Here is a 27,051-nt window from a genome sequence, read left to right on the forward strand (position 1 = left end):
TATGTTAAAATATAACATGAAGCATATCTAGCCAAAAGGAAACATTAATAAACACCTGGTTCGGTTATAGCGCACAATTATAAATGATATGTAATTTTGTAATAATATCGAGTCCGTATTATAATGATTTGCAAGTTGAAATTTCTAGAGATTCTTCGATATTATATAGATGATTGGTCGATGGCGTTCGATATATATTTAACCAGCTAAGACCTGTGGCGGTACGGTAGCCAGTCGGTTGGTGTCTATTTGTATTATATAGGCATAGGCGCAAATAGGGGGGACTTTAGGGGCTAAGCCCCCCTAAACACTTGCTAAATTTTTTTTATGCTTTATCAGTATTAAAATTATAGTTTATGATGTAAAATTCGTGTTCGTATTTTTTAGATTACGTAATTCGTAAATAAACAAATTTTATTCAAGAATTCAACTCTAAAAATGTATTGGGTACATTTTTTTAAATAAAAATATAGTTCTTTAATTATATTATTTTGTTGTACTTGTTGCTCTAAAGCCATACATACTTACAGTATTAATAATTCCTATTGTTTTCCTAAAAATAATGTGGTGTATGGTGTATAATGTATATTAGGTATATATTATAAGTATAATTTTGAGAACTATTACAAGTAGGTAGATGAAATAGGATAGCACATTTGAAAACAATATTTAATAAGTTTTATTTTCTGTGAATATTGTAATAATTAAGTACACAGTACACGATATACCTATATGTTGTACTAAAAAAATATTTAGGTAATAATTACTTGTATAAATGCTTCATTTAATAGCTAGGGCTTCAGCCCCCCCAAATCTCAAACGCTATTTGCGCCTATGTATATAGGTATTATATTATAATATATTATTATTATTATATGCACTCAGACATAGTTAGCAGCGTAGTTTTATAATAATATATAGTATCTTAAAGTCAAGCTTGATTGCTGAGCGGGCAGAGGGATACGACTGCAAATGTCGATAAACCGTCTCGAGTAAATAGAGTTGACAAATTTTACCGAGAAGCTCCAAGTACCATAGTAATACCAATTCTAAAGTTTTGACGCATCGTAGTTGACAACGAGAATATGAGGTATAGATACGACTTGCTGTAGTGATTCCGCGCAATATATCTTCTATTACGTGCTCATCGCGTTAAAAAAAAATCCAAATTCTGTGTGGCTTAACTTCAATATTACTCTGTTTGAAATCGGATTTCACGAACTACGGTCGTCGCTGACAAATATAAGCCGCATTTTAATATTTAATTATTAAGATTCGCAAGAGAAGGAAGTATAATACAATAACGAGTTCGTATTGGTTCGAAAATTTGATTTCACGAGATTATGCGTGTTGGGTACATTTACTTTGTCTACGCAAGATCCGTTTGACAGCAGACGGCGAGTATCGAGCAACAATATCTGTCAGCAAAAGATCAAAGTACACGAAACAAAAATCGATAGAGCAAATATTTTTTATTATTATTATTATTAACAGGAAGTCATGTCGATTTCTGATCGTTTATACGGTTGCATGTGCTACTCCTATATCATATTATACATCACTTGTAGGTACCTATATTGTGTGGTAACAATATATACCTACCTATTGAAATTCGTGAAAATAGCGACGAGCTATTCGTAGTGTGAACTGTATTTTGTCAAATACAATTAAAATCGGTTTTGAATTAAATCGGTACTATGTAAATTATAAAGAATATTAAAGTTCGTTTTACTAGCCCGGTTGTCTAAATGTTGTACGCATCATATTAAAATATAAAAATATAAACGTATACTCGTTCGGAAATAATAGCAATTTTTATTATTATTTCCCAATGGCCGATTGAAATGATAACATAAACTAATATATCTATCATTTAGGCCGTTTCGGTACGTTGTGGCAAAACAGTGCGACGACAATGTTTAGTAGAACATTTCAAACCACTTACCACACCACTGCAGTTCCAGTTACGCGTGTGTGTATACAGCGTGCACACGTGGCGGGGAGTATACATAATGGGTACAACTGGTGACATGTTTCGAGCGTTTTTGTAACTCAAGGTTTATATTTTATAGAGTACACTTCAGATAATATATACACATATACCTATGCATAAAGTACCTATTATTATATCATACACCAAACGACCTCTATAAATGGGGAGGTTTTCAAATATAGGTTATAACTTATGATACATAATATGTATGTGTGCCTGGTGGCTGGTGGTACACTGGTAAATGATTATTTATATACATATATAGTATATACCTATATTAAGTTTATACAGGTATACCTACTTTTGCGCATTGTATATATATTATAAATTTTACTCGCGAGTAAAAAAGATAAAGCTCGTTAAACAAAACGAGTTTGTGTTCCAAAAGTGTCGATAAATTATTCAAAACGTTATGAAATTTTAACGACGGCACGTAGCTTACTAAATCACGTACAACAATTCATATTTTAATAATGTAATCAAATTTTTCCAGAAAACACACTGAATATTATGAAACTATTACATCAATATTATTATTTCTATTATATAATATGTTTTAACACATTTTATGTATACAGATTCACTAACCATGCTCACGTAATTTCATTTGAACAAGGATTTTTAAAATCTTAAAAAAGACGTATACTGCAGGAAGACCATTTTGAAAATGATAATGTATTGAAATCGAAATTAAAACGACTAGTTTCTGAATTAATAATAGTTAATATCATTAATAATATGTAGGTATAACTTATTGTCCACGATGACACATGTTTAAACAATATCGAGATTGAGGGCTATGATGAGTTAAAAAGTATAACTGGTTTTGTTATATTGGCATTTTACAAATTGTAAATATCATAATAATATGTTTACCTGACTAAATATTACACGTAATATTTTATATTTTATTTGTAATCATAAAAGTTTTAAAAACCGAAATATATAGGTTCAACTATTAGTGTTAAGGGTACAATTTATAGCGTAAGTCACTCATTCCCTCTGCTAGTTCATTTGTATTTTTTTTTATTGAATAAATAAATTGTACTAATAATTTATATTCATATCATGATGTGAAAGGTATTTTGCAATACTATATATTTACAACAACAAAATATTTACATATTGTAATTTCTCTAAAGTGATTTTTTTTACAAATATATATTTAAAAAAAAAAAATATTAACAACGATCAATTTTTCTTTCCTGAACTCCTTTATTCACAAAATAAACGTTGAAAAACCGACCTATAATATAGTAGATTATTTATTATTGTTCAAAGTTTGGATATAAGAAGTGGGATGACATCATAGTATTATAATATATCCCTGGAGATATCCCAGACATTTTTTCCTAAATTTACCATACTGCTCTAGTGATTTTTTAAAACTATATAAATTCCTTATAAATATTTAACTATTGCAGGTTTGATATTTATACATGGACGTTTTATAAATATTACTAAACCTACACAATCACTATGGGATAAAATTCGAATATTTTTCGAAAAATCAGTAAAGTTTAGGTAGGTATATATACAACAATACTGACAATATTCTAAACAATAGTAATAATAATGCAAGAATAATACATTTTTTTGGAAACCTCAAGAGTTGAAACGGAAAATGAATGTGTCAGATGCTATAGAAAAATGTTTTCTAAAAAAACGCACTGGTTGTGTACATGACTTAAGCGTAATAAAATAATAATAACAATGTATTTATGAATCTGTTGAAAATATTTTTCAATCGAACGAAGACTAGTGAAATGTGACGTAACTGTCAGTCATGATTGTTTTCATTCACACAGTCGAGACAGGCGTCATAAATACCTTATATGACATACAAAGTGTGATTTCTTGTTTTTTTTTTTCATGCTCAAGGTGTCATCGTGACGACATTTTTGATTCAGTTCTTGGTCGTTGTGAGTACGAGCATGTGTTTTTTTAGACAAATCTCGGCGGCGATTACAATATTATATATATGTTACGGCAGATTATATTATATCGGAAAATAACGATGTTCGCAGGTTATTAACGTTATTTATCAATAAATGTGGGAATTATCGTTATTTTTTAGTAAATAACGTTAATAACCGTATAATATGGGAAATTTTGATTTATAAAATAATGTCCAACGAGTAATGATAAGTAGGTGATAGCTAAACTAATTATGGTACTAATTAAATAAAAACAATAACCAAAGAAAACCAATCACTGATGAAGAGTAAGTTATGTAACAGTAAATGTCATGGCAGTACAACTTGAAAAAGAAATAAATTTAATAATAATTCATTTTTTCTATTTTTAAAAATAAATACCTAGGTACTTACATAATTTTTCAAAATGTAATATTTGAGACTCACGTGCATATCTGGTTTATAACATCAATTACCTGTATATTTGGTAATTAACGTGATTCTCTAGTTTTTAACGATAATTACCTATGTATTTGATCAATAAAGTTAATAACCAACGTATAACGTTAATTTCCATTTAACGTCATTTACTATGTAATATTTACGGAAATTGTCGATTTTTACGAAACGAGCTCGAATTTCACAGTTAATGTGATTTATTTTAATATAAATATATTTTTTAAGGTGCGGACGCATGGTATTTTAGCTAATTACCAACACGTACGTCAACAGCTATTTCTGAACATTTTTTATTTTAACTCCCTTTGAAAGTCGTATTACAATAAAATTATTTTTTATTTGTGAGGATATTTTCAAGAATTATGTAATATTAGATAGTATCAAATATTTTAAAGGTCTAGACGAACAAAAAAAATAAAGTATAGAATAAAAAATGTCTCAAATGTATAAATTAATTATTAATAAGTATTGCCACCCTTAATTCCGTTCAAGGCGTATAATATCAGATGAGAGCTATTGATACACTTGTAAATAGATAGATTTCCTCATTTGGTAATAAAAAAAAAAAATCTTTTTTTCATAATATAACATAATAAAATCTCTTTTATATCGCTGATTAAAAAAAAAAAAAAAAATGTCAAGGTCAGATTTAACATATAAAAGTGCAATGTTTTTTCATTTTTGATGAAAAAAAACAAAATACTGCAGTTGTTTTAATGTTTTCCCGTGACCATTAATATCATTGAACTCATAAAATACAACGCTTTTATTTGTAGTTATTGTTAAAAAAAAACAATTAAAATTTTTCGGACGTATTAAATTGTTATGGTTTTTAATTTAAAACTTCCAATGTCGGCTATTAGATTCTCCGGGTTCGTATATTATATGGACACCAGCACAATCGCGTTGTTCTCATTGTTGTATAAACTATGTGACTCTTTGCACTTGCGCATAAATATAATATATTTATAACATACATGAGGATAAATTATCTTTTACATAGTAGTATACTTTTGTGATTAAATTTATCGAGTTACAAATAAAATCTTCTGGAAATCAATGAATACTATAACGCGTTCTGCGGTAATTCATAAATTTATGATTCATATAGTCAAATAATGAATTTATTATTGAATAAATTGCAGTATATGCATATTTACTAAATATATAAACGGAAATTCGATCAAATTATCAAATCCATCTATCTATAAGAGAAAGACAGTAAAAAAAAATTTAAAAAAATACAGTAGTGAATATGATGGCAAATAATATTATTATATATGCATGCATGTGCAGTATAATATATACATATTAAATTATTAACAGTAAAATGTATAAATATATGTTTATATCGCTTATATTATGGTGTTAACATAAGTTTATGCGTACGAGTGTATTATGACTTATGAGTATACGTATTACTATCATATATACAATATACTCGTATATATTATATATATATATATATATATTTCTGGTAAGTATTACTAATTTTCTGTTTATTTTGTGATGATATTAGGTCCGTTTTAGGTATTTAATAAGCATAAATATAATATCTGAGACAAAAAGCCGTCAAAAAAAGGTAAAGTTAAAAATTGAACAGTTAAAAATCTGTCTTATTATTGATTACTCCCTAAACCAGATTTTTCTTCTAAGCTCATTTAAATTGTTTTTAATTTTTAATTACATGTTTAAGAAGTAATTATAGTAATTATATATATATATATACATATATATAATATGGAATATGGATATTGAATCACTTGCGAGTTGCAGTACTTCATATGCAGTGATTTAATTGTAAGTTACATGTACTTACATTTTAATTTAAATGTAATTTTATGAAACATATCTAACAGTAAAAGTTATTTTTTTATGATGGATGTTGTATTTTATTTTAATCTGAAATTTACATCATTGATAAAATCAAAATATTACTTTGATGATTGAGAGCCAGCAAGTATTATAATTTATTAACCAATGTGCTGAGAATCTCTCTCAAACAGCTCATATTAACTACGATCATGACAGCCAATAGGTTATTCATATACAGTAGGTATCTAACATTGATTTAGGGCCGTTCTTACAATGTCCGGTTAAGTGTCGGTTAAGACTAACCGGTAGAATTCTATCGGTTAACTCATGATAAATTCTTCCGGTTAGTGTTATCAGGCACTAACCGAGCATTGTAAGAATGGCCCTTGTTTATCATTTTTATGGGAAAATATTTATTTCCTCGCATTAATAAATTATCAGTTAATACTTAAGTTCTCATACATAAACATTTACGTTAAATAAAACAGTTAATAAAAATTATAATTAAATAGAGATGGGTAATAACTATTAGATATTACATTATGTACACATTTTAAACCGATATATCTTTATTATATCGTTACTGATTTAGTATATATATTACGTACAAATGATAAAAATTGATTTAATTAGTATTTAAAATTTAAATACGATGTCTAATTATATTTTATTTTATGGTGCATATTATGATAGTTATATTTTATTTGTTTATTGTAAGTATACCTATTTTAAACAATTTTCGTTTTATGAATAGTGAAAATATTATTATTTTCCGATTAAAAAAAAAAAAAACATTTTTTTCCATGGATTATTAGCTTTTAATATTAGTTCTTATCTTCATAATATACACAATACTCACGTTTATAGAATTAATTTGTATTATCTTAATTCCACTGTAAGAAATGTAAGTACAACCTTCACGTGAATTTATCTAATATATTTTCAAGTTTATTATTTCGAAAAAAGAATAACTTTAAAAGTTCTTGCACAAAAATTTAATCCATCTTCATACTGAAAACTTTACGCTTGCTTCACACAAGTTCCGAGTAGATATCGAAGAATAAAATAAAATAACAGAAAGGAAAAAAGTGAATTTTTTGACATTTTTTACAAACAAGAACAGACAAACTCACGTCAATCGCCAAACAATCTAAGCGTTAAATCGATGAGTGACCGAAATATACATAATTTGAATATAAAACGAACTCTGTTATTATTTTGGTGGTTTTTCGGTTGAATTGATTGTTCGCTGTGTCTGTGCACATAAGGATACAAAAACACACACACACACTAAAACACAAATACACACACTTACACACAGTAATAGTCTCCGGACCCGGATCAACTCGTGTCACATGTTCCGTACACAATTCCGACGTCACGACCAAGTTTTCCGTTATATAACTCTCCGTTTGACTCAATAGGCCATTCCTTTGCCGTTTTCGCAAACCATGGGGTCACTTACCGGAAATTTCAAACGGACTTCCGGTATGCGCCTCACCGGAGGGGTATCCCTAACCTATTCACCATTAGCCCGATCACTCTTTCCGACGGCCAACGCGATTTTGTTGCAGGCATGAGAAACTAAGGTTTTACAACAATCAACCCAGTGGTCGGCCACCACTACGAGCCACTGTATAATAATAATAATACTGGAAAATATTTAACGAAAATAAACCGTCCAATATTCAATGTGTATCGGCTTGTGCGGACTTAAGAGAGTTATAAGCTTTCCAAAAATTAAGTTAAATGTTATTCGCCATTTTGCTTTTTCGAACCATAATTAAGTATATTGTTATAAAACATAGAGTGTTAAACAAGCACGAAAATCCATGTTGTTTATACGCTTTTTCCGTGCTTTGGAAGGTATGTGTGTGACGTGGTCAGGAAGAAAAGTTTCAGGATAGTGTGCCAAAAAATGAAGTTAACATTTTTCAACTAAAATATATACCTACTCGTGCGAATGAAACCTACAGTTTAATTCATTACGTTTGAAACTCAATGTTTGAAAAAAAAAATATACATACATTGGGACAGAATAACGGGAAATCGAAAAAATATTTATCGATAACAATTAATCTGAAAGCATTTGATGTTTTTAACGAATTACAAAAGAATTTAATAGTACCTAGTTTGTAAACAACAATCCCGTTAATGTTGTTAGTTTTAAATAACACAGTAAGTTAATCTAAATCAAATTAAATACAATATTTTTTTTATTATTTGAGTCATATCTGGAAATGAATGTTACCTACTTTTTAATATTCCGTTTATAAACGAAATGGTAGTTTCCATGCAAAATAATTATTTTTATTTCCCGTAGGCTATAAAAAATCCTAATAAATTAGCGTATTATAATGAAATATAAATTATAACTGAACTATTTGTCAGGATATAAATTCTAAACCAACTGACATTATGTTCTGCATTCATGTAATAATTATATTGGATTTTGTTTTCTAAAAAAAAGTAGCACGGGGTTTTGTGTAGGCAAATTTGATACATCACTGTCGTTTATCAGAAATAATATTTTATTTAAAAAATGAATTGTATAATATAATATAAAAATAATAATCATAATAATATACTATAATATACACTATGTTTAGATACTATACCTAAAAAAAATATAAAATAATATATAATAACACATTTCTTTTGAATATAGAATACCTATAAGACAAAAAGAAATTGAGGATATTGTGTAGGTATTCATTTTATAAATACGATACGTTTACATAATTTAATCAGTGCACTGATCCTGTGTTTTTTTGAAGACACACTTTTGTAACAATGCAGCATATTATAAACTCAACAGTGAGAATTAATGAAAAATAATATAAAAATGCAGTTGATAGTTGCATGATAAATAGTTACGAATGAAAAAATATTTGTATGGTAACATAATATAAAAAAAAAAAATTAGATTTTACTATGTACTAGTATTTAGTGGGTGAAAATGGTATCGATAGTTATAATATTTAAAACAGTGACTTTACTAATTTAGCTAAACGTTTTTGAAGGTTTAGTAAAAGTTATCAAAACTTAGCTCACATGAAAAAAAATTAAATACAGGTATTGATTTCAATTTTTAAAATTCTAAACTGTATACAAATTGAAAAGTTAACATTTTACATAAACCATGTTTTTATACAAGCTACCGCATAGATGAAAACAATTTTTTTTTTAATTTCATAATTCATTACTAACAAAAGTCTACAGTGTATTAAAATTAATTAATATTCGTAGTTTATATTTATGAACGCGCAAAGTATTCATAGAGTACGGTAGAAAAATATTATATTTTAAATTTAAAGTTGAGAAATAAACTAAATAACTAAATTCATGAACTCAAAAACAAACCCACAAAAATCTATTTATAATGCGTGTGTGCCCAAGAATAAATAGTGCTGTAGTCAAATGATTGTAATGTGTTTTGACGATTTTGTTTATAAGCGACTAAATTGGTATTTGTGTTAATATGGAAAAGTTATTTACAATTTTTGAGTTCAGCAATTAAAGCTACCAAAATCATAAGCTTCGTTTGGGAAGTTCTAAAAATAAACATCGTGACGTGACAAATAAAAGTATAATTTCAACAAATAATACAGTTCGTTCAGTTCCTGTTTGTTTTTGTAACAACATTATATACCTACTTATATTATTATTTAGTTAATAAGGACAGTATTCAGTTTAATAAAAAGATCTTTGATAAAAGTGTTAATTGTATTTGGTTTGTTTATAAAAGTTATGTTATGATATGTTTTGTTAGTGTTAATATTAATATTACAGATAAGAGTTTTTGTTTTAGATATAATGGGTAAAGAGCAATAACAAAGTTTTCATTTATTGTGTGAACTAAATTCAAACTACGTTAGAGTTATGAGAATTATTAGAATAATGAAGTTTTTTAATTATAATGCATTGAACATTGCAATGATTTAATAACCGTAGTTATACAATAGTTCCTCATTGTTTTAGACAATTTTATTTATTTATTGTTAAATTAACTACTTACTAAAACTATTATGAACTTTTATTACGTTGAATTAAAGTAATAATATACTTAACGTCTATCGATACTTACAAAATTGATTATATTATAATTTTTGTTGGTAAATAAATGTTTTACATTTTTTTAATACTCAAACAGAATTGAGATGTATCGATTAGACCTTTAAACAAAAATTCTGCAGTTAAACATGTTATTTTTTCCATAGTTAATAAATATAATTTAAAATATTCAACTGTTACCTATAGCTAATAATAATGAATATATTAATTGTTCAAGTGTATTCTCGTGAGTAATAATTATTACAAAAATATAGGATGAGGGAATTAATAAAATTTCACTCGTGACCTGGTCAAAAATAAAATTAACAACATAGAAACTATAAAACGCAATAGTGGTACATATAAAATAAATAAATAATGGTTGAAACAATTTTTAAAATAATAAAATGTTTATTAGTTGGAAAGACATTTGACGAGACTATTACTTTCTCAAATAAATTTAATAATACTTAACAAAGATGACGGAGATAGTTAAGTATATTTTTCTATTGTTGAACTATTTATTTCCTATATTCTACTTGAAATATAAAAAAAAAAAAAAAAACATGACGTTATTTTGATACGTTTCTATAAAAGTTATAATGATTACGATCGACGTTTTGTGAATTAAAAAATGTATTTATTAAATATTGCAAAGTATAGTTTAAGTTTTGTAAAATTGAATTAATAAATAACACAAAAAAAGCTATCGCTAAGTTAGTTAGTGAATTAATTTTAGAAAATTATTGCATTTCTGTCAAATTATGTGTAGATACAAAAGCCATCAATACACATAAAAATAATTAAAAAAAAAAGGTTTATCTATAACAAATTTTTATGCGTAAATATTATAAAACTATTTTAAAGATAATATTTTTATGTTTCAAGGAAACATAATGTCTTTTATGTCGTTTATAAAGTATATCAATTTTTAGACATTAAAAAAATCAATCAACTTTAAAATGTTATAATAGAAAAAATAACAACTTATATAACCATAAAATAATTAAATAAAAAATAGTGTTTCAAATATTAACTTTTGTTAGTTATGTTATCTATTCGCTATTATTTTGGTAACCTATAGTATATATTACAGTAGTTAGAATACATCAATTTTAGTTAAGATGAAAACTATGGAAAAACAACAATATTAATAAATTTATGTTCAGATTGAACGATAAAATAATTGTAAGTACTTTAACGATGAACTAGCTGCTATGGCGTTAAAGCGTAATTTCCTGTAGGTACCTACGTCATAATAATTCAATTTTGGCACACAATCAATTTATCACATATGTCAATCCATTGCAATATCGATATTAATATAACATGAAAAAATAAACTAAAACAATTTAGTATTAAGCAGAAAAAATATATCGATGGATGTTGGAATTATAATAATAGGATTTTATAGACACTCCATCTTATTATTTATGAATGGCATGCGTAGAAATTTCAATTGAAAGTATAAAGAAGCTTTTGAATAAATAATTTGATAGGGGAAATAATAAATTATAAGCGATTAATAAAGTGGTATCTAATTTATCATATCAACACCTATTCCAAAGTTTTTATTTCTTCATTTAAAAAAAAAAAATTGCGAATACACGAATTAATTTAATTACATATTTACGTATAATATTAATATAATCATAATATTATTACGATACATTAACCATGAACTAAACTGACGGGATTTTAATTGACGTATACACGTCAATTTCACGAGGTTGTAACTTGTCTTATAGTTTTATATTATAATCAATCGTTTTCAAATATGATTTTCATTTTTATAGCGTTAGATTATACATAAAACTCGTACCTTTGTCAAATTTACCATCGAAATAATTCATTTGCCCTTTTACAGACTACTATGAATTTAGACATGAAACGGTGTGGATTTTAATATTATTGTAGGTGGAACTATTTTTGGCAACAAAAAATCTGAAACTCCTGGTTTATACCGCCATAAAGCATCTTTGTAGATTGTAAAATCATAATAGATGTCTGATGGTGTTGTAGAAAATTACTTTAAAGTTCATTATTTTCATCATTTCCTGGATGGTTGGCCGAAGAGAATCTATTTTTAATATCAATTAAAATTTTTTTTTATGTTACTTTTTAGGGTTGTTTCACGTCTGTGCTTCCATATACACAGAATGAAAATAAATTATTGATAACCAATATTTTTTAAATTTTTTGCGTATATTTGATGTAAATTTAGGTTTCTTTGTATTTACTAAGACATTGGGTTGTATTATATTTGAATATATTTTGTTTTTAAATATAACACAAATAACACCACAGTATTTTTAAATAGAATGCACGGTAGGTATGTCTGTATGTTATTTGTTTATTACGACGTTTATCACTACATCATAATACTATGATAAGGATGTACATTATGTGAGTTACATAAACAGCAACAGACATAAAGATTAAAGACTATAAGTATACCGAGAACTACTAGTTTAGTTTTGAAATATTAAATTCCTACGATAACGTATTAACTCTACTTGACAACGAGACTATTAGGCTAATGGGTTGCCAGTTTAATTACACGTTATTCGTACCTGATCGTATGTGTGTTAATTGAGGACATTCGGCCACTAATTCTATCGAGTCGGTGGATCCACAAGAGAACACAATCGAAGTTAAGTTCAACTTGCATTCTTCGTCGGTAACTGTTTTGCTGCTCAAAATCCGTCGGCCTTTCCTTTTGACTCTGCGCAATATCACTTCGTCGTCATCGTCATATTCCGATTGCCGTTCGAATTCCTTGCTAATGTTCTTTCTGGATCTCACTAGACTTGGCAAATCGGGCTGTAACTTCTTGTACGTCACACTCCAATCGTCTGATGATTTCTCGTAGTGTTCGGAAGAGTGACGTTTCGGTGAAGGTGACAATGTCGTAGTTAATATAATAGACGGATGATTGTCAGAAGTTAACAAGTCCACCGGTAACTAGAAACAAATGTACGAATTTAATAGGTACTATGTTTCAACATTAATAGTAGGAGTAAAAATTTTAGAAAATGTATGAAAAAAGCAGTTTTTATCCAAAGCCCCCAAAAATATGATAAAATTAGGAAAAAATAGTAGATTTCTAGAAAAACATAATTTAAAAAAAATTTAGATTGATACTTCCCTGAAATTAAAAACCTATTTATGCTTATAATAATTTATAAGTGTAAAAAGCCACAATTAAAAAAATGGACAGAAACAAAACGTTATTTTAAATTTAAATAATTTTTAGTAATAAATTTAACTATATTATGAGTATGAACTACAAATTATATGGAGTAACTTGAAATTATTGAAGCTTTAAAACTAAAGCCAAGCGTTGAATTATGATTACATTAGCGTTTTCAGCATAAAAAAATACTTAAGTTAGAAACTATAAGCACCAACAAGAAGGGTATCCAGTAAAGTGTAAAATAGAAATGTATTAATTTACGCTGTATCTGTATTTATCTACTATAGTTGTCGACACTTTTCGGTAAAATGCTGTATTTAGAAAATAATGATTAATCAACACGGATATAGGTTCTAAAAATATCATAATTATAATATATTTAATCTAAAAATTTAAATCAATAATTTATTGAAAATATAATAATGCAAATAACTTTTTCCAAAAAATTCTCATTTGCCCAGGAGTAACTGTGTTTCCTAAATTTTTTTGGAAAAAATGATCACTAGTTATATTGACTGTTTGTATTGTACTTACATTTAGATTTGTTTTACTCGGTAAAATCGAAGATACATCGTTCCACGAAATGCTTTTACTGACTTTTTTTATCGTGTAAATTCCTTTATAAGGGCATTTTCGAAAGTCTGACTTGGAAGCTATAAATAAAATGTAATAAACAGTTACTCAGCTTTAATATAAGAATAAAATGTAATAAAAAAAAGTACATTCTATAATAAACTTAGAAGTAGGTTTTTTTAAAAATCTCAAAAAATAACTTATATAATATTATTAAGATAGCATAATAAATTACAGTATTCATTTAAGTAAGGAAATGTGAGATTTGCACAAAAGTTGACTGCATTATAAACATATAATTTTAGTATGTATTTATCCAAAATATATAATACCATAGTAAAAATAATTAATTATTGCGATTTCGTTTTCAAAAACTATTTTTTCTGTATAATATCAATTGGAATAAAAAAAAACTAATAAAATCAAGTTTAAAATGTTATATTTTTAGTTTTTAGTTCAATATCATGTCCAATTCAATTTATAACAAATTTATTTTATCAGAATCTGCTAAATAAATAACGTTCTAACACGTCAAATACGAGAGAAATGTTAGAAAATAAACTGTTGTTTAAGGAAAAATTACTACTTCAGAAATTTAACAACAATTTTTTATTCCGTCACAACAGTATCGATGGTGTTTTCACTCAATTCAAACACGGGAGATTCGATTTAATATAAAATATGCATAATATATTGCAGAATACAATAGCTTGAACGGTTTTTATAGAATTCTAATAAAACAATAATAATACTAGGTAGGTAACTAGTAACAAGAAAAAAAAAATACAGTCGGTTAACTAGATTTTGAACTTCGACGTTTGATATTCATCATGCGTACTGTATTATTTGTAAACACCGCACACCCTGCAGTCTATCAGTATTTGTTTTAGAAGGTTAACGCGAAATTGCACTCGGTCTCTCGGCAAACACTTGAAATATTTTTGCAATCAACGACTTACCCACTAGCGTAATTGAATCCGTAGCGTGGGCATCAAAGTTGGGGGAGTTGCACGCGTCTTCCGGTCTCCTGCTCGGCTGACCTGATTTTTAAGGAAAAAAAAATCATATTATTATTATTATTATACTGTTATTGAGCTGACCCACATGTGACCGTATCTGTGATGGTGTAGGTAACTTACCCATTTGAAGTTCTGCCAAGTCGTGTGCCCTCCGATGGAAGTCCAAACAAATGTATCCACTTTGGCTAGGGAAGAAACAAAATAAAACAAAGACAGCATAATGTACTGGTTGAACGTGAGAAACGTACGAATCACACGACATATAAATTATTATTATTAGGGATGAGAAGTTTTAGTGGTAAACACAAACATTTTGGATTCGTTTTATCTTATATGCAGGTGCGTTAAAATTTTTTTTTATTTTATCATCATACTATAACGATTTTTCATCCATAATATTATTGTATTATATATTGTTGTTTACCATCCAGTAACATAGTGCGCCATCACCCTAAACCGGTGTGGTATATCTTCCATTTCCTGCTGACAGGAGAATTTCATCTCGTGTCCGGGCAGAGGTGCCACCAACGGCTGATTGTAGAAGAACTGGTGTGAAGCCTGTATGGTCTGCGCGGCGAACACGCGATCTAACGAGCTGGACACTAGTTTCAACGTGTTGTTATTGTGGTGATGAAGGAACGTAAACGTTTTACCGTGATTCAGCGTCCGCCATCTCTGGTTTTCAGTCAGCCACAACGGAAAGCTGCATTTCGTTTCAATTGTCTCTGTTCGAAAATTCAATACATAAATCAATTTTGGTTAAGTACCAAAAATACCATTGGTATTATTTATACTCTTTGATTCATTAATATTTGAAAATGAACTAAAGAAAAATTACTAATTGATATCTTATATTTGAATTTAAGTCGATTTATTTTTAACTCCCCCCTCTTATTTATCAAAAACAAATTGGTCTAGAAACCTTTTAAAATACGAAAAAAAATTGAAATAGGAAGTTTTCTGAGGTTCTTTTATGAATGGTTTCATCTTCATGTGATTCTTGTTTTTATAAATGCTTATCATGTCATCCTTATCAGGCATTGTTTGTATGTATAAACAGATGGAATAAATTTAAATAAAAAATAAGGAAAAGATTGGAAAAAAACTTTTTTCATATTTCTAACAAACATGAACTCTATTTTGAAAGTAAATTTTCCTTTAAAGCTATAGGGTTTATAGGGTTCGAAAAATGCATAATATAATTATCATAAAAATATTTACTATTTTGTTTTTATTTTAAATAAATAATGTTTATTTGGTATGCATTGATGTTGGCGTTTAAATATTGTATGTTGCTAAAAATTTATGTTAAAATTAATACCAAATGAAAAAAATTTTACATGATGTATTATGTATTTTAAAACCAAATTTAAACAAGAAAAAATATTATTTTGAGAAATTAAATTAATTTTATATTTGTTGATTACTAATACTCATTCATTCTTGAAATTAACATACCAAGTTTACATAAAGACCTACCTTTTTTCAATATCATAGTCCTGGAACCTTCGAGAGGACTGAAAAGACCGCTGCATGTAGCGTCGCCGGATTGCGCCACTCTGTACTCAACGTCTCCGGAAGCACCAGAACCACCTTTCAGTTGTCTCTGAGATGTCGTTCGCTCGTATATGAAACACTTGAACCGGTCTTCTGTTGACATTGGTATACCGTTGCTGTGGTGAACCCTACCCACTAGGAACCGGTACGAACCCTCTTTCCAACCAGCAATGCATTCAACTTCTTCGACTAGACATTATACGTAATTGAAAATAATATTTCATAATTTTTATAAATAAAGTTTTTATTTATTGATACAAAAAATGTTGTTTATGATATTGAAATATTTACTGTAGTGTTCATTTCCAATGAAACAAATTATTTTTAATAAACTATTAAAAATAATATATTATATACATTATGTGTTATTTGCTTTATTTTATTGTGATTAAGATACATTTTTCAAATGTATCAAAAAAAACAACATATACGTCTATGTAAATTATTAAAACAGTTAAATTAGTAATAAAATATATAGCTTGGAATTTCAAATAATCCTTCCATAATAATAATAATAATAATAATAATAATAATAGACTTAGGGTGTGTTTAAATTATTAGGGGAGTAATTTGACCAGTCGAGTCTTTATTAAAGATCCTAATATAGTAATCATGTACTTAAATTTAGTTTGAATATTTCTATAGAACAACATATAAATATAATATAGGTACTGAAAGTGAATTGCTATATATCACGACATTTGCGGGGAAGTCTACAAATTCGGAGTTGGGTACAGTGGTCATTTGATGATTGATATCTAAATATGATATTAACATATTTTTTTTGCGGTTTTTGTCGTCAATCAAGCGTGGTTTCAGGTAATTTTAGTGGAAACAATAATAATTATATTATATTTGTGGAAACGTAAGTTTGCAAGCATGTGCTTTTTAAAGCAGCAGGGTTAAAACGCTTCTCATGTCGTGTTTTTCAAGTATGGTTTCGGAACTTAAAATTGCCACAAAACGCGGTCGATGTGGCGACATGGTAAAATATGCGAACAGTCTGAAAACTTAAAAGTTAGAGAAGGAGAGAAAATAATAATAATAAAACATAGTATAATATATTATAAATATGTCAAATTATAACGTACCTAGGTTATGTAATTATATATTACCTACTATACTTATGAAACTACGAGTACGTTACTTACAAGAGAAGCTGAAAATGTGGATTTTGTTGTTTAGCTTGATAAGTAAATTAAAGTAAATAAATTAGATTACAATTTTACTATATTCTCGTTTGTTTATTTTATTTGCCTGCAATAAGTCTATATTTGTATGGATATGGCGTGCAATCTCAAAAATGTCCACTGGACGTTATTTGGTAAAACTTAGTTATTGTGTACGAAAATATTGTTGATTAACGACAAATAATGTATGCTAGAATGGCAATGACGATGCCTCGCGTCGTTTGCATTATTAATGAACGTAGACTAATAAATCAGATGACTAATGCATTGCTGACCGTGTACAAGTTATTACATATTATAATATGTTGGTAGTTATTTTTGAGAGTAATATAACTGCGATACTGACTGCTCTATTACTCAATAAGTTTCCAATATTCCTAAATAATAATTTAGTTATTTAAATAATTGAACAATAATTAAAATTGATAGAACAGTAGAGATTCTTGTATGCAAATATCACAAGAATTATCGTATTAAGATTCTGATTGAATGAAAAATTCATCGGATGGTTTAATACAAAAAACCACATTTACACAACTTTTAGCTAAAAATATTATATGAATATTACATAAATATTATAATTATACGATTTAAGTTTCAAACTTTTTTTTTGTAAAATCATATTTTATTTATCTAATTTTAAATAACATGTTCATATTTTTTAAACATTAATTTATTATATTTTTTATAATTTATTTTTCCTCGATAAAGATCAAAGAAATAAATATTCATAGATATATTTTTTGTGCCTTTGATATTTACCGTCGTCATTGAACAACACTTACTGCGCAAACAACAAATTACGATAATAGTGGTCGTACAAACAATATTTTAGTCTAGAAATTATTGGCCATCATGGCAACTTATTTCCATAGATAATACATTATGGATAGGACATTCGACTCCAAAACCCATGACTAACAAACACCAAGTTAAACATAATAGTGACTTGGAAACCTTACGTGACTATTGTCTATTGATATTAGTGATAGTACGTATATAATTTATTTAACACATAAATCCAGTGTTTAGTGTTGCCTGTCATACCGTTATTTTATCAATATTATTATATTATGCTTTATTGGTTGAATAAAAAAAAATTATCTGGATACCACTGTAATAATGGTTTTAACCAGAAATATGGTAACTTATGGGGTTTTTCTAGTATATTAATCAACATGCGATTCACATTGAGATGTCCTGTTCTTTCTATATCTACTATATCTATGCTCATTTCAATCATAGGTATTGATTTGTATAGGCTGTTCCATCAGTAAATTAAAATGAAAATGGTTTCTATTTTATAGCGTACATACTTTTAGAAAAAATATTGTAGTACAATAGAGTACGGCGAGTATATATGATGCATTATGACCTTATTTCAATGGAGTAATAATGGATTATTTTAGTAATATAAAGAATTACTTTATGATATTTTCATAATGAATTATGAATTCTTGCATAATATTATAGAACAGATTACATACCGTAGCTTTACAATATATTTTGTTTCTATAAAATTAATCAAACTGTAAAATAGAAACCATTAATGCATCAACTCGTTATATAGAGTGATTTATAAAACGGCCTCTCTATATTACTCAATGTCCATAGACCACATTGTGTGCATGATAAATGTTATACAACAATTTAACCTTGATAACTTGAATCAGTCAGGGTAAAAAAAAATAAGAGTACTAGTTATAAAAATAAATTTTATGAACATATTAAAATATAGGGGCCTAGTCATTCCATCGAGTTATCGAGGTTCCACTATAATAATATTAAATATTATTTTAAATACTCACGCGCACTCTCCGATCCTTCGACATCCGGACATGCCTGGTAACGGAACAACAGCCTAGAGTCCTGGGTACAAGCTTCTACCGTGGAAATAGGATTTCTGCAGTCACCATGACCGCGGTTGTATGTGAACGTGTAAGGTGGTTTGAACGGGCATTGCATGGGATTTCCGGACTCCCTGAACATGGAGTACAGTAGGGCATCGCCAGTGATCAGTGGACAAATGGTCTTCAGAGTACCCATTTCGTTGCAAAATGCTGTAAAATTTCATCGATCGTGTAATGAGATTATAATATTTTATGTGCTTACTCTACTCAACCCGAAATTTTACTATAAATAGATAACACTCGACAATGCAAAGGGCTTCCTATATAGTTTAAGTTTTTTTTTTAAATTTTTGATGACTTATAAATAGTTGGTTGATTTTCAAATTACTTTTTTTAGTGATCATTTTTATAACTTGAACTTATTCCCAAAAACTTGAAAGCCACATAGAGAAATCCACTACGGTAAACGGTCTATATATACCTACAGCCCTTTGATACCTCTGCAACCACGACGGTATTACGTCCTATGTTTAATCCTTTCGCTTGCTTTGTATACGCCGTCAAAACATTTGGGCGATTCCCACACAAACGCCCACCATTATATACTTTTAGTGCTACTCATATTTCTTCTCTTCTCCTCCACAAGATCCTTTTAGCCGCATTCCTTACGACCACGATAGCGTATCAATAAATACAAATTGAATCGCTCTTCCGGTTTCACGGACCGATAAACATCGTCTTTATCGATTGTTTCACGTATATATTAAGTTAGTACATCTAAACACATATATATATGATATATATTATATATATATACCAAAGGGAACAAACAGTCAGATTTTTCTTGGCAGCTATGTTTTTCGGGACCTGCGCCTAATCCTTCCGCTATCCCAACATACAATAACAATACATATGTCAATATAATATCTCGGCGACTTACTCTCTTTGTACTGAAGAACGTTGTGATGTTTCTCGTGAATGACCACGCACCGGTAACACGGCTTTTTCCTGTGAAAAAAAAACGATATACGAATAGCTGTAATATATATTATATTATACAATAATATTAAATGTATTATTATTGTTGTCGTAGCTATATTTTTCGTCATACGGGCTATATCGTATGCTATAATCATACACAACAACAACAATAATAGGTAGTAATCATAATAATAGAATGACAATGTACTAATATTACTGTATACTAAGCATTATTATAGTTGTCCATCATCTTTTGGTGCAATATCAAATCGTAGGAATAAGTATATCTATTATATTTCTACCTATATTTATTATTCCTTAGGTAAACGTTCGGAAATGGCGTTCGATCGGAAAAACACAAGCGGCAGACAACATGGATTGTTTTCGTGTTGTTTACAGCGGTATTATAACGTTTCATCGGCGTACAAAATTACGAAATACTATGTGTATTGTAATAAAATCAGCGAAATATTTATTCTTAAAAAACGAACTTCATTAATGACATAATACAATTAGGTACTTGTGGAAATATCAAACATGTAACGCCTCCAAGAAGCTTATATTACCCGAAATTCGATTTTGTTTGTATTTATAAGTATTTAGAAAAATGCACTTAAAGCAATCTTTAAATCGGTTTAAATTTAACGTGCACGGCAGCCATGTATTCGTTTTTAAAATCATTAACGCACGTGTACACCGAGACAAATGTATTGGAATCGACAGAATAGGGATTGTTAAATCGTAATGCGTTTTTATCGAGAAAAAAAGCAACGAAGGAGTATAGTACCCACTCTTTCCCTATAGTCTTATACAGTAGACACATGTATGTATATTATGCATATTATTATATTATGAAATAATATATACAGAATGATTTTTATGCTTGAATTATGCGTATACTCGAATCCCATTTTTTGGAATTTTTAAATACATTTGTAAACCATATTTTTGAACTATTGAGATTATTTGTACCACTTAAGGATGATCCTATGACAATACAAAATCTTTTTTCAAATAGAACCTTCTTAAATTTTAATAGGGCTTAGAAGATTTTAAAAAGTTAATACCTAATTTACTATATTGATTTATTAATATAAATAATTTGTAAAAATGGTCCAATACTACATATATTATCACATAGGGTTTTTATTATTACGAAACCATTTTTAAGGATTATTATCCTTAGTATAAATATTTTAATGACTTTGAAACTATACTCATTAGAATTTTGATTCATATACATCAACATTTTTAAGATAATCGTCTGCTAAATTATTTACAGCTAAAAGTTTGAAAAATAAAAGTTAATATCTTAACAAGACACTCCTTAAATAATACGAAAAGTATCAGAAATTTGAAAATATGATCTTTATTAAGTGTACTTAAAAGTTATCAAAATCAAAATTTAAATAAAGTTCTATTAAAAAAAATGAAATGAAAGTGGACATATTTAAAAAAATATATATTATATAATATTATATTTAAATATAGCTGCTGTCGACTGTGATCACAAAAACATATCTGATAATAACTTTTTTCTACTTAATTATAGTTTTAAAATAATATTAATTATGATAATCAATACTTAAACTATAAAAAAATTTCAAAATACTAACTAATTTTTAACAAAAATTATAAAATAATTATTATTTCTAACATTTGTAAGATTTTTAAGATTTCAGTTACAACTTTCAGTATATCATCTAATATTATGTAATGCAAAATATTTTTATTTAGACAAATTCGCCAAATTTCTCCATTGATAGGTTTAATACCTTAAAAAATTAAAGATACGTCAATAGATTTTGAATAAACTATATAATATGGTGTTTTTTATGTGAATGCATCGTTTTAATTGCGACTTTTTCATATTTAAAATGATTATTTGTGTTGATTTTAACCCAAATTTATATACTAAACGATTATACCGAATACCGAACAATGTACACATATACAAATTGAGCTTTTAAATGCATAAATGATTCAGATTTCTTTTCAATTTACAAGTCAAATCATAATATTTTTACTACACATTATTTATTTACATATTTTGGATTTTTAAATGCATAATCCGAACCGAACCTTTATTAAATACACTTATATTTTAAAACTACTAATTTTATTATTATGAGGTTAGACGAAGAAAATATATACAGATATATAACATATCTACGTGTTCAGCATGTAGGTATATTTAAGGGCTGAAAAATAACGATGGGATGGGAGACGATCCGTTTTACGATTATCGTTTTCCATACTCAACACGCCATGTATGGAGCGCAACCCAATTCATCTTATAACACTATTGACTTTTCCATAAATAAAGTAATGCTCCGATGAACATAAAATCCTTTTGGCGTCAATCCACCTAAGTATATTATTATTATTTTTTTGTTTTCAATAAAACCGAGCTTAGTAATATTAGACCTATAATATCACGGGCCTTAATTTTCTGCAGTTTTAGCTCTAAAAGTAGATAGTAAAAATTGGGTTTAAATATGAAATATATATATATTATTATTGGTAGTATTTTATTGAGTTACATTCGTTACTAGTATTTTGCGTTAAAAGATACAAAATCCAAATTTAGCTAAATATAGAAATTAAATGACTGAAATGTTTGTTCTAAAGTATTATTATATGTAATAAGTTTAAACACTCCTTCATTTTGATATTTGCTAAGAGTCTCGAGATTTGACAAATTAAAATTGCTATTTAAATTATTAACCGAATTGCATCTCTCGCAGATACGATATTATTATTATATCCTTTAAGCAAAAAGTCTGTGAACATAACTACTGTTATCCAATATTCCTCCTATATCATTATAAATTATAATATATTGCGAAACGTGCGAACCAGCAGACCGATGTCGATCCGGTGAATAACGGAAATTAATAGCCACGGGGAAGTTATCGACGTCTCACCGGGACATATTCGTTGAACAAGTTTTAGGTTACTGGGTTTGGATATCGTTATGACAACAACGCTGTAGAGTTCAAAAAAGTTAACACCGCGTGTAGCAGTGCGCCTGTGGCACTTACATACATATCTCACCCGGTGCAAAGAGAACTGTGTCCTTTGAATCCCGCTTACAAGTCAATAGATAAAGAAAACTTTATCGCCTTCGATGACATTTACCAAGAATATAACGTATACATTATATTAATATGGGACTTGGAGGTTTTCAAAAGGGGCGCTCCAAGAAACTTTGTACAAATATTTAATGAGAGCGGTTCACACTAAATCCTTAATATATTGGTGGTACTCTATAATTTCATTGATTTAGAGAAAAGCGTCCATGTTGTTAACTTCAGGCTAATATATTATTTTGTTTAAACGGCCACAGCTATTATTATTATTATTATTATTATTAGCACGAGTATATCTATAGCATGAAGATGACTAAACATAATACCTATAATATATTGTATTAAAAAGTTAAGAATATACATCATTATTTATTAGTACTTAATGTAGTAAATTTTATCTAACTCAAAAGACTCAGAGTGAAGAAAAATGGGCAACAAAAACTTGTTTTAAAATCTCAATGCATAATATTTATATAATATATAATTTTAATTATACCATACACATTAATACAATAATTATTCGATAATATTGATCAGTTTCGGAACAAAGTATATTAATCTTTTTTCATAGATTTATTCATATTCACTATTTTATATATATTTTAGATAATTTTTTTCTCAAGTAGTCACGAGATAGTTGATAAATAGAATTAGAGTCGTTTACTGACTATCACATTTGTAAATGCATTACATTATTATACTAGAACAATTTTACCATTATATGGAAAACATTTATCAAATACAATTTTCGTGGAAAACTTGTTTAGAAAGATTAAATGATGATCTAACTCACTGAACAGATTTTAACTCGGAGATTATATAAGAATTTGACTACAAAAAAAAATATATATACATACATTATACATATAATATATTAAATTTTATATTTTGCTAACGCATATTAAAATATTTACTGTGTTTTTAGTTTTAAAAATAATCTTATGGCTATTAGAATTATTGTAATCAAACTTTCAAACCTTTTTTTTCATATTTTATTATAATAATTTTATCTGATTGTTGATTGCACTCGGGTAATATTGAAATAATTCAATTTTTACATTAATAAAATACTACTATATTATCATTGGAAAATGTCTGGATAGTTAAAATTTTTATCTTTAAAGATGGATAGTTTTACTAGCAGAAAATCTGGGCTTATTGTTAATTCCATTGAATAATAGTATCCATACTCAAAAACTCAATTATTATTTTCAATTTCGTTTTCAATTTCAATTTTTATCTTTTTTTTTAAGGTACCGTAGAAAATTACGACATTTCTCGCATAATGTATTTTACCAGCTCTTACCTAAGTATGACATAAAAATGTGTATTCAGGAGTTCTAATTTTGTATTGTAAGTTTTAAAATTGAGAAATTATCTCCTATCAAACTTACAACTAAGAAATTTATATTGCTTTTACATAGGTTTTTCTCGGTTTTTATTAGTATTTTTATATTAAAATGAGATATGAGTATATCAAAATATATCAACATTTGAAAATGATCATATATTGATTAATAAAACAATGAAAACACAGATAACTCCTGCATCCATATATATAAAGGAATTTGTCCTCCGGAGGGATCACCGTAGAGCCCAAACCACAAGACGAATCTATTTGACATTTTCAGGATGGATTAATATTATAATTCCACCATAATATAAGAAAGGATTTTTAGAAATTTAACCTTTAAAGGTAAAATTAAATGGTTGTAAGTATACGTACAAGTACAAGTTGTTGAAGAAGGTTTTACGCCATTTTTTATAGTTCAAGGCCAAGTATAACATTTGTATGGTAATTTGATTCAAAACACTCAGGAAAATCCAAAATGTTTACAAATATATTTTGTTGGTGAAGATGAAAAAGAAGTTCAACTTAGATGTTTTCTTTATCCAGAAGTTAAATAAGCATCAGTCAAACAGCTAAAAAATATGCTGCATACTAGCATACTGAAAATAAGTATATACGAGAATTTAAAACCACAGTAGAGAATACAAGTCAACATTCAACTAATTTTAAGGTGGCTATTAATGCAGATAGAAAACCTACTAATGGACACAAAGGTTGTTACAATACAGCAACGCCTAATAAAGTATTTTTAGTAATAGTTGGGCAGCAATTTGAAAAAAGAGATATTATCATTCAAAGACACGATAATCGACTACAACGGATAAGTGAATTATACAGATCCTACGACGCACTTGAATACCCTCTATTGTTTTGCTATGGAGAAAATGGATAGACTCGATAGATGTCTTACAGAAAATACTCAGAAGAATGCAAATAAAAATTTCCCACTAAGGATAAAACTGTATCAGCTTCTGACTTTTATTCATACAGCATTATGATTAGAAAAGAACTAAATAATCACTTGCTTCGTTATGGCTCATTGTTAAATCAATATTTAGTAGATATGTACGCAAAAATAGAGACTGAAAAATTAAATTTATCAGAAATCATCAAAAAAAGTTTATAGCAGAAAAAGATATTCATTTAAAAGATGCCGTTGGAAGACAAGATATACTTAAAACATTAGTTGTGTTTCCATAATCTTTTATAGGAGGTCCATGATATATGCATGGACAATCCCAAGATGCATTTACGTACGTTTGACACTATTGCCGCTCAGATTTATTCATAACTTTTACGTGTAATCCAAAATTTTAAGAAATCCAAGAAGCACTTCTACCAGGACAAAAACATTACCATCGCCCAGACATCATTGCAAGAGTTTTTAATTTAAAAGTTAATGGATTTGTTGACAAAAGGTGATTTGTTTGGGAAATGAGGTGCCATATAAATTCCATTAAATGGCAGAAGCGAGGACTACCTCACATACACAATATATTGCTATGGTTGGAGAATCGAATATCATCAGTTATAATGGATAAATTCGTATATGCTGAGATTCCGAATCCAGTTATAAATCCTTTATAGTACGAGGTAGTAAAGTCCAACATGATACATGAACCATGTCGACTTTTAAACAGAAATTCTCCTCGCATGAAAGAAGGTGTTTGCAGCAAATGTTATCCAGTTATCCTCATTAAAGAAACTCAAAGAAGAGAAGAAGCCATCCAAAATATAGAAGGTGATCTACAAATAATGGAGGTCCCAAAATGAGTATTAAGTCGATTGACTTGGATAACAGGTGGGTTGTTTCCATACAACCCAATTTTTCTGCGTACTTTTATTGCTTATATAAATGTTGAGATAACCAGTTCAATAAATTCAATAAAATATGTATGAACTAATGGCCTAAGATGCCGGGTTGTAACAAATAGATCAATAAAAAAAAAAAAAAAATGTATGCAAATATGTCACAAAAGGTAACGATCACGCAGTGTTTGGTTTAA

General features: G+C 27.9%; 1 protein-coding gene across 1 annotated transcript in view; it reads right to left on the reverse strand.

The window, feature by feature from the left end:
• LOC107170472 (uncharacterized) overlaps positions 1–27,051 on the reverse strand; it is a 175,396-nt gene that overhangs the window by 12,156 nt on the left and 136,189 nt on the right. The window contains exons 5-12 of the mRNA XM_089222992.1: positions 20,562–20,629; positions 19,580–19,831; positions 16,504–16,770; positions 15,449–15,749; positions 15,145–15,209; positions 14,965–15,045; positions 13,967–14,085; positions 12,810–13,200 (exon numbers count right to left, since the gene is read on the reverse strand). Coding sequence (XP_089079118.1) covers positions 12,810–13,200; positions 13,967–14,085; positions 14,965–15,045; positions 15,145–15,209; positions 15,449–15,749; positions 16,504–16,770; positions 19,580–19,831; positions 20,562–20,629 — 1,544 coding nt within the window. The remainder of the gene's footprint in view (positions 1–12,809; positions 13,201–13,966; positions 14,086–14,964; positions 15,046–15,144; positions 15,210–15,448; positions 15,750–16,503; positions 16,771–19,579; positions 19,832–20,561; positions 20,630–27,051) is intronic.

The sequence above is a fragment of the Diuraphis noxia genome, unplaced genomic scaffold (genome assembly GCF_037042655.1).
Source record: "Diuraphis noxia isolate RWA-SAM2 unplaced genomic scaffold, SU_Dnox_SAM2 contig0003, whole genome shotgun sequence".
Classification (NCBI taxonomy): domain Eukaryota; kingdom Metazoa; phylum Arthropoda; class Insecta; order Hemiptera; family Aphididae; genus Diuraphis; species Diuraphis noxia.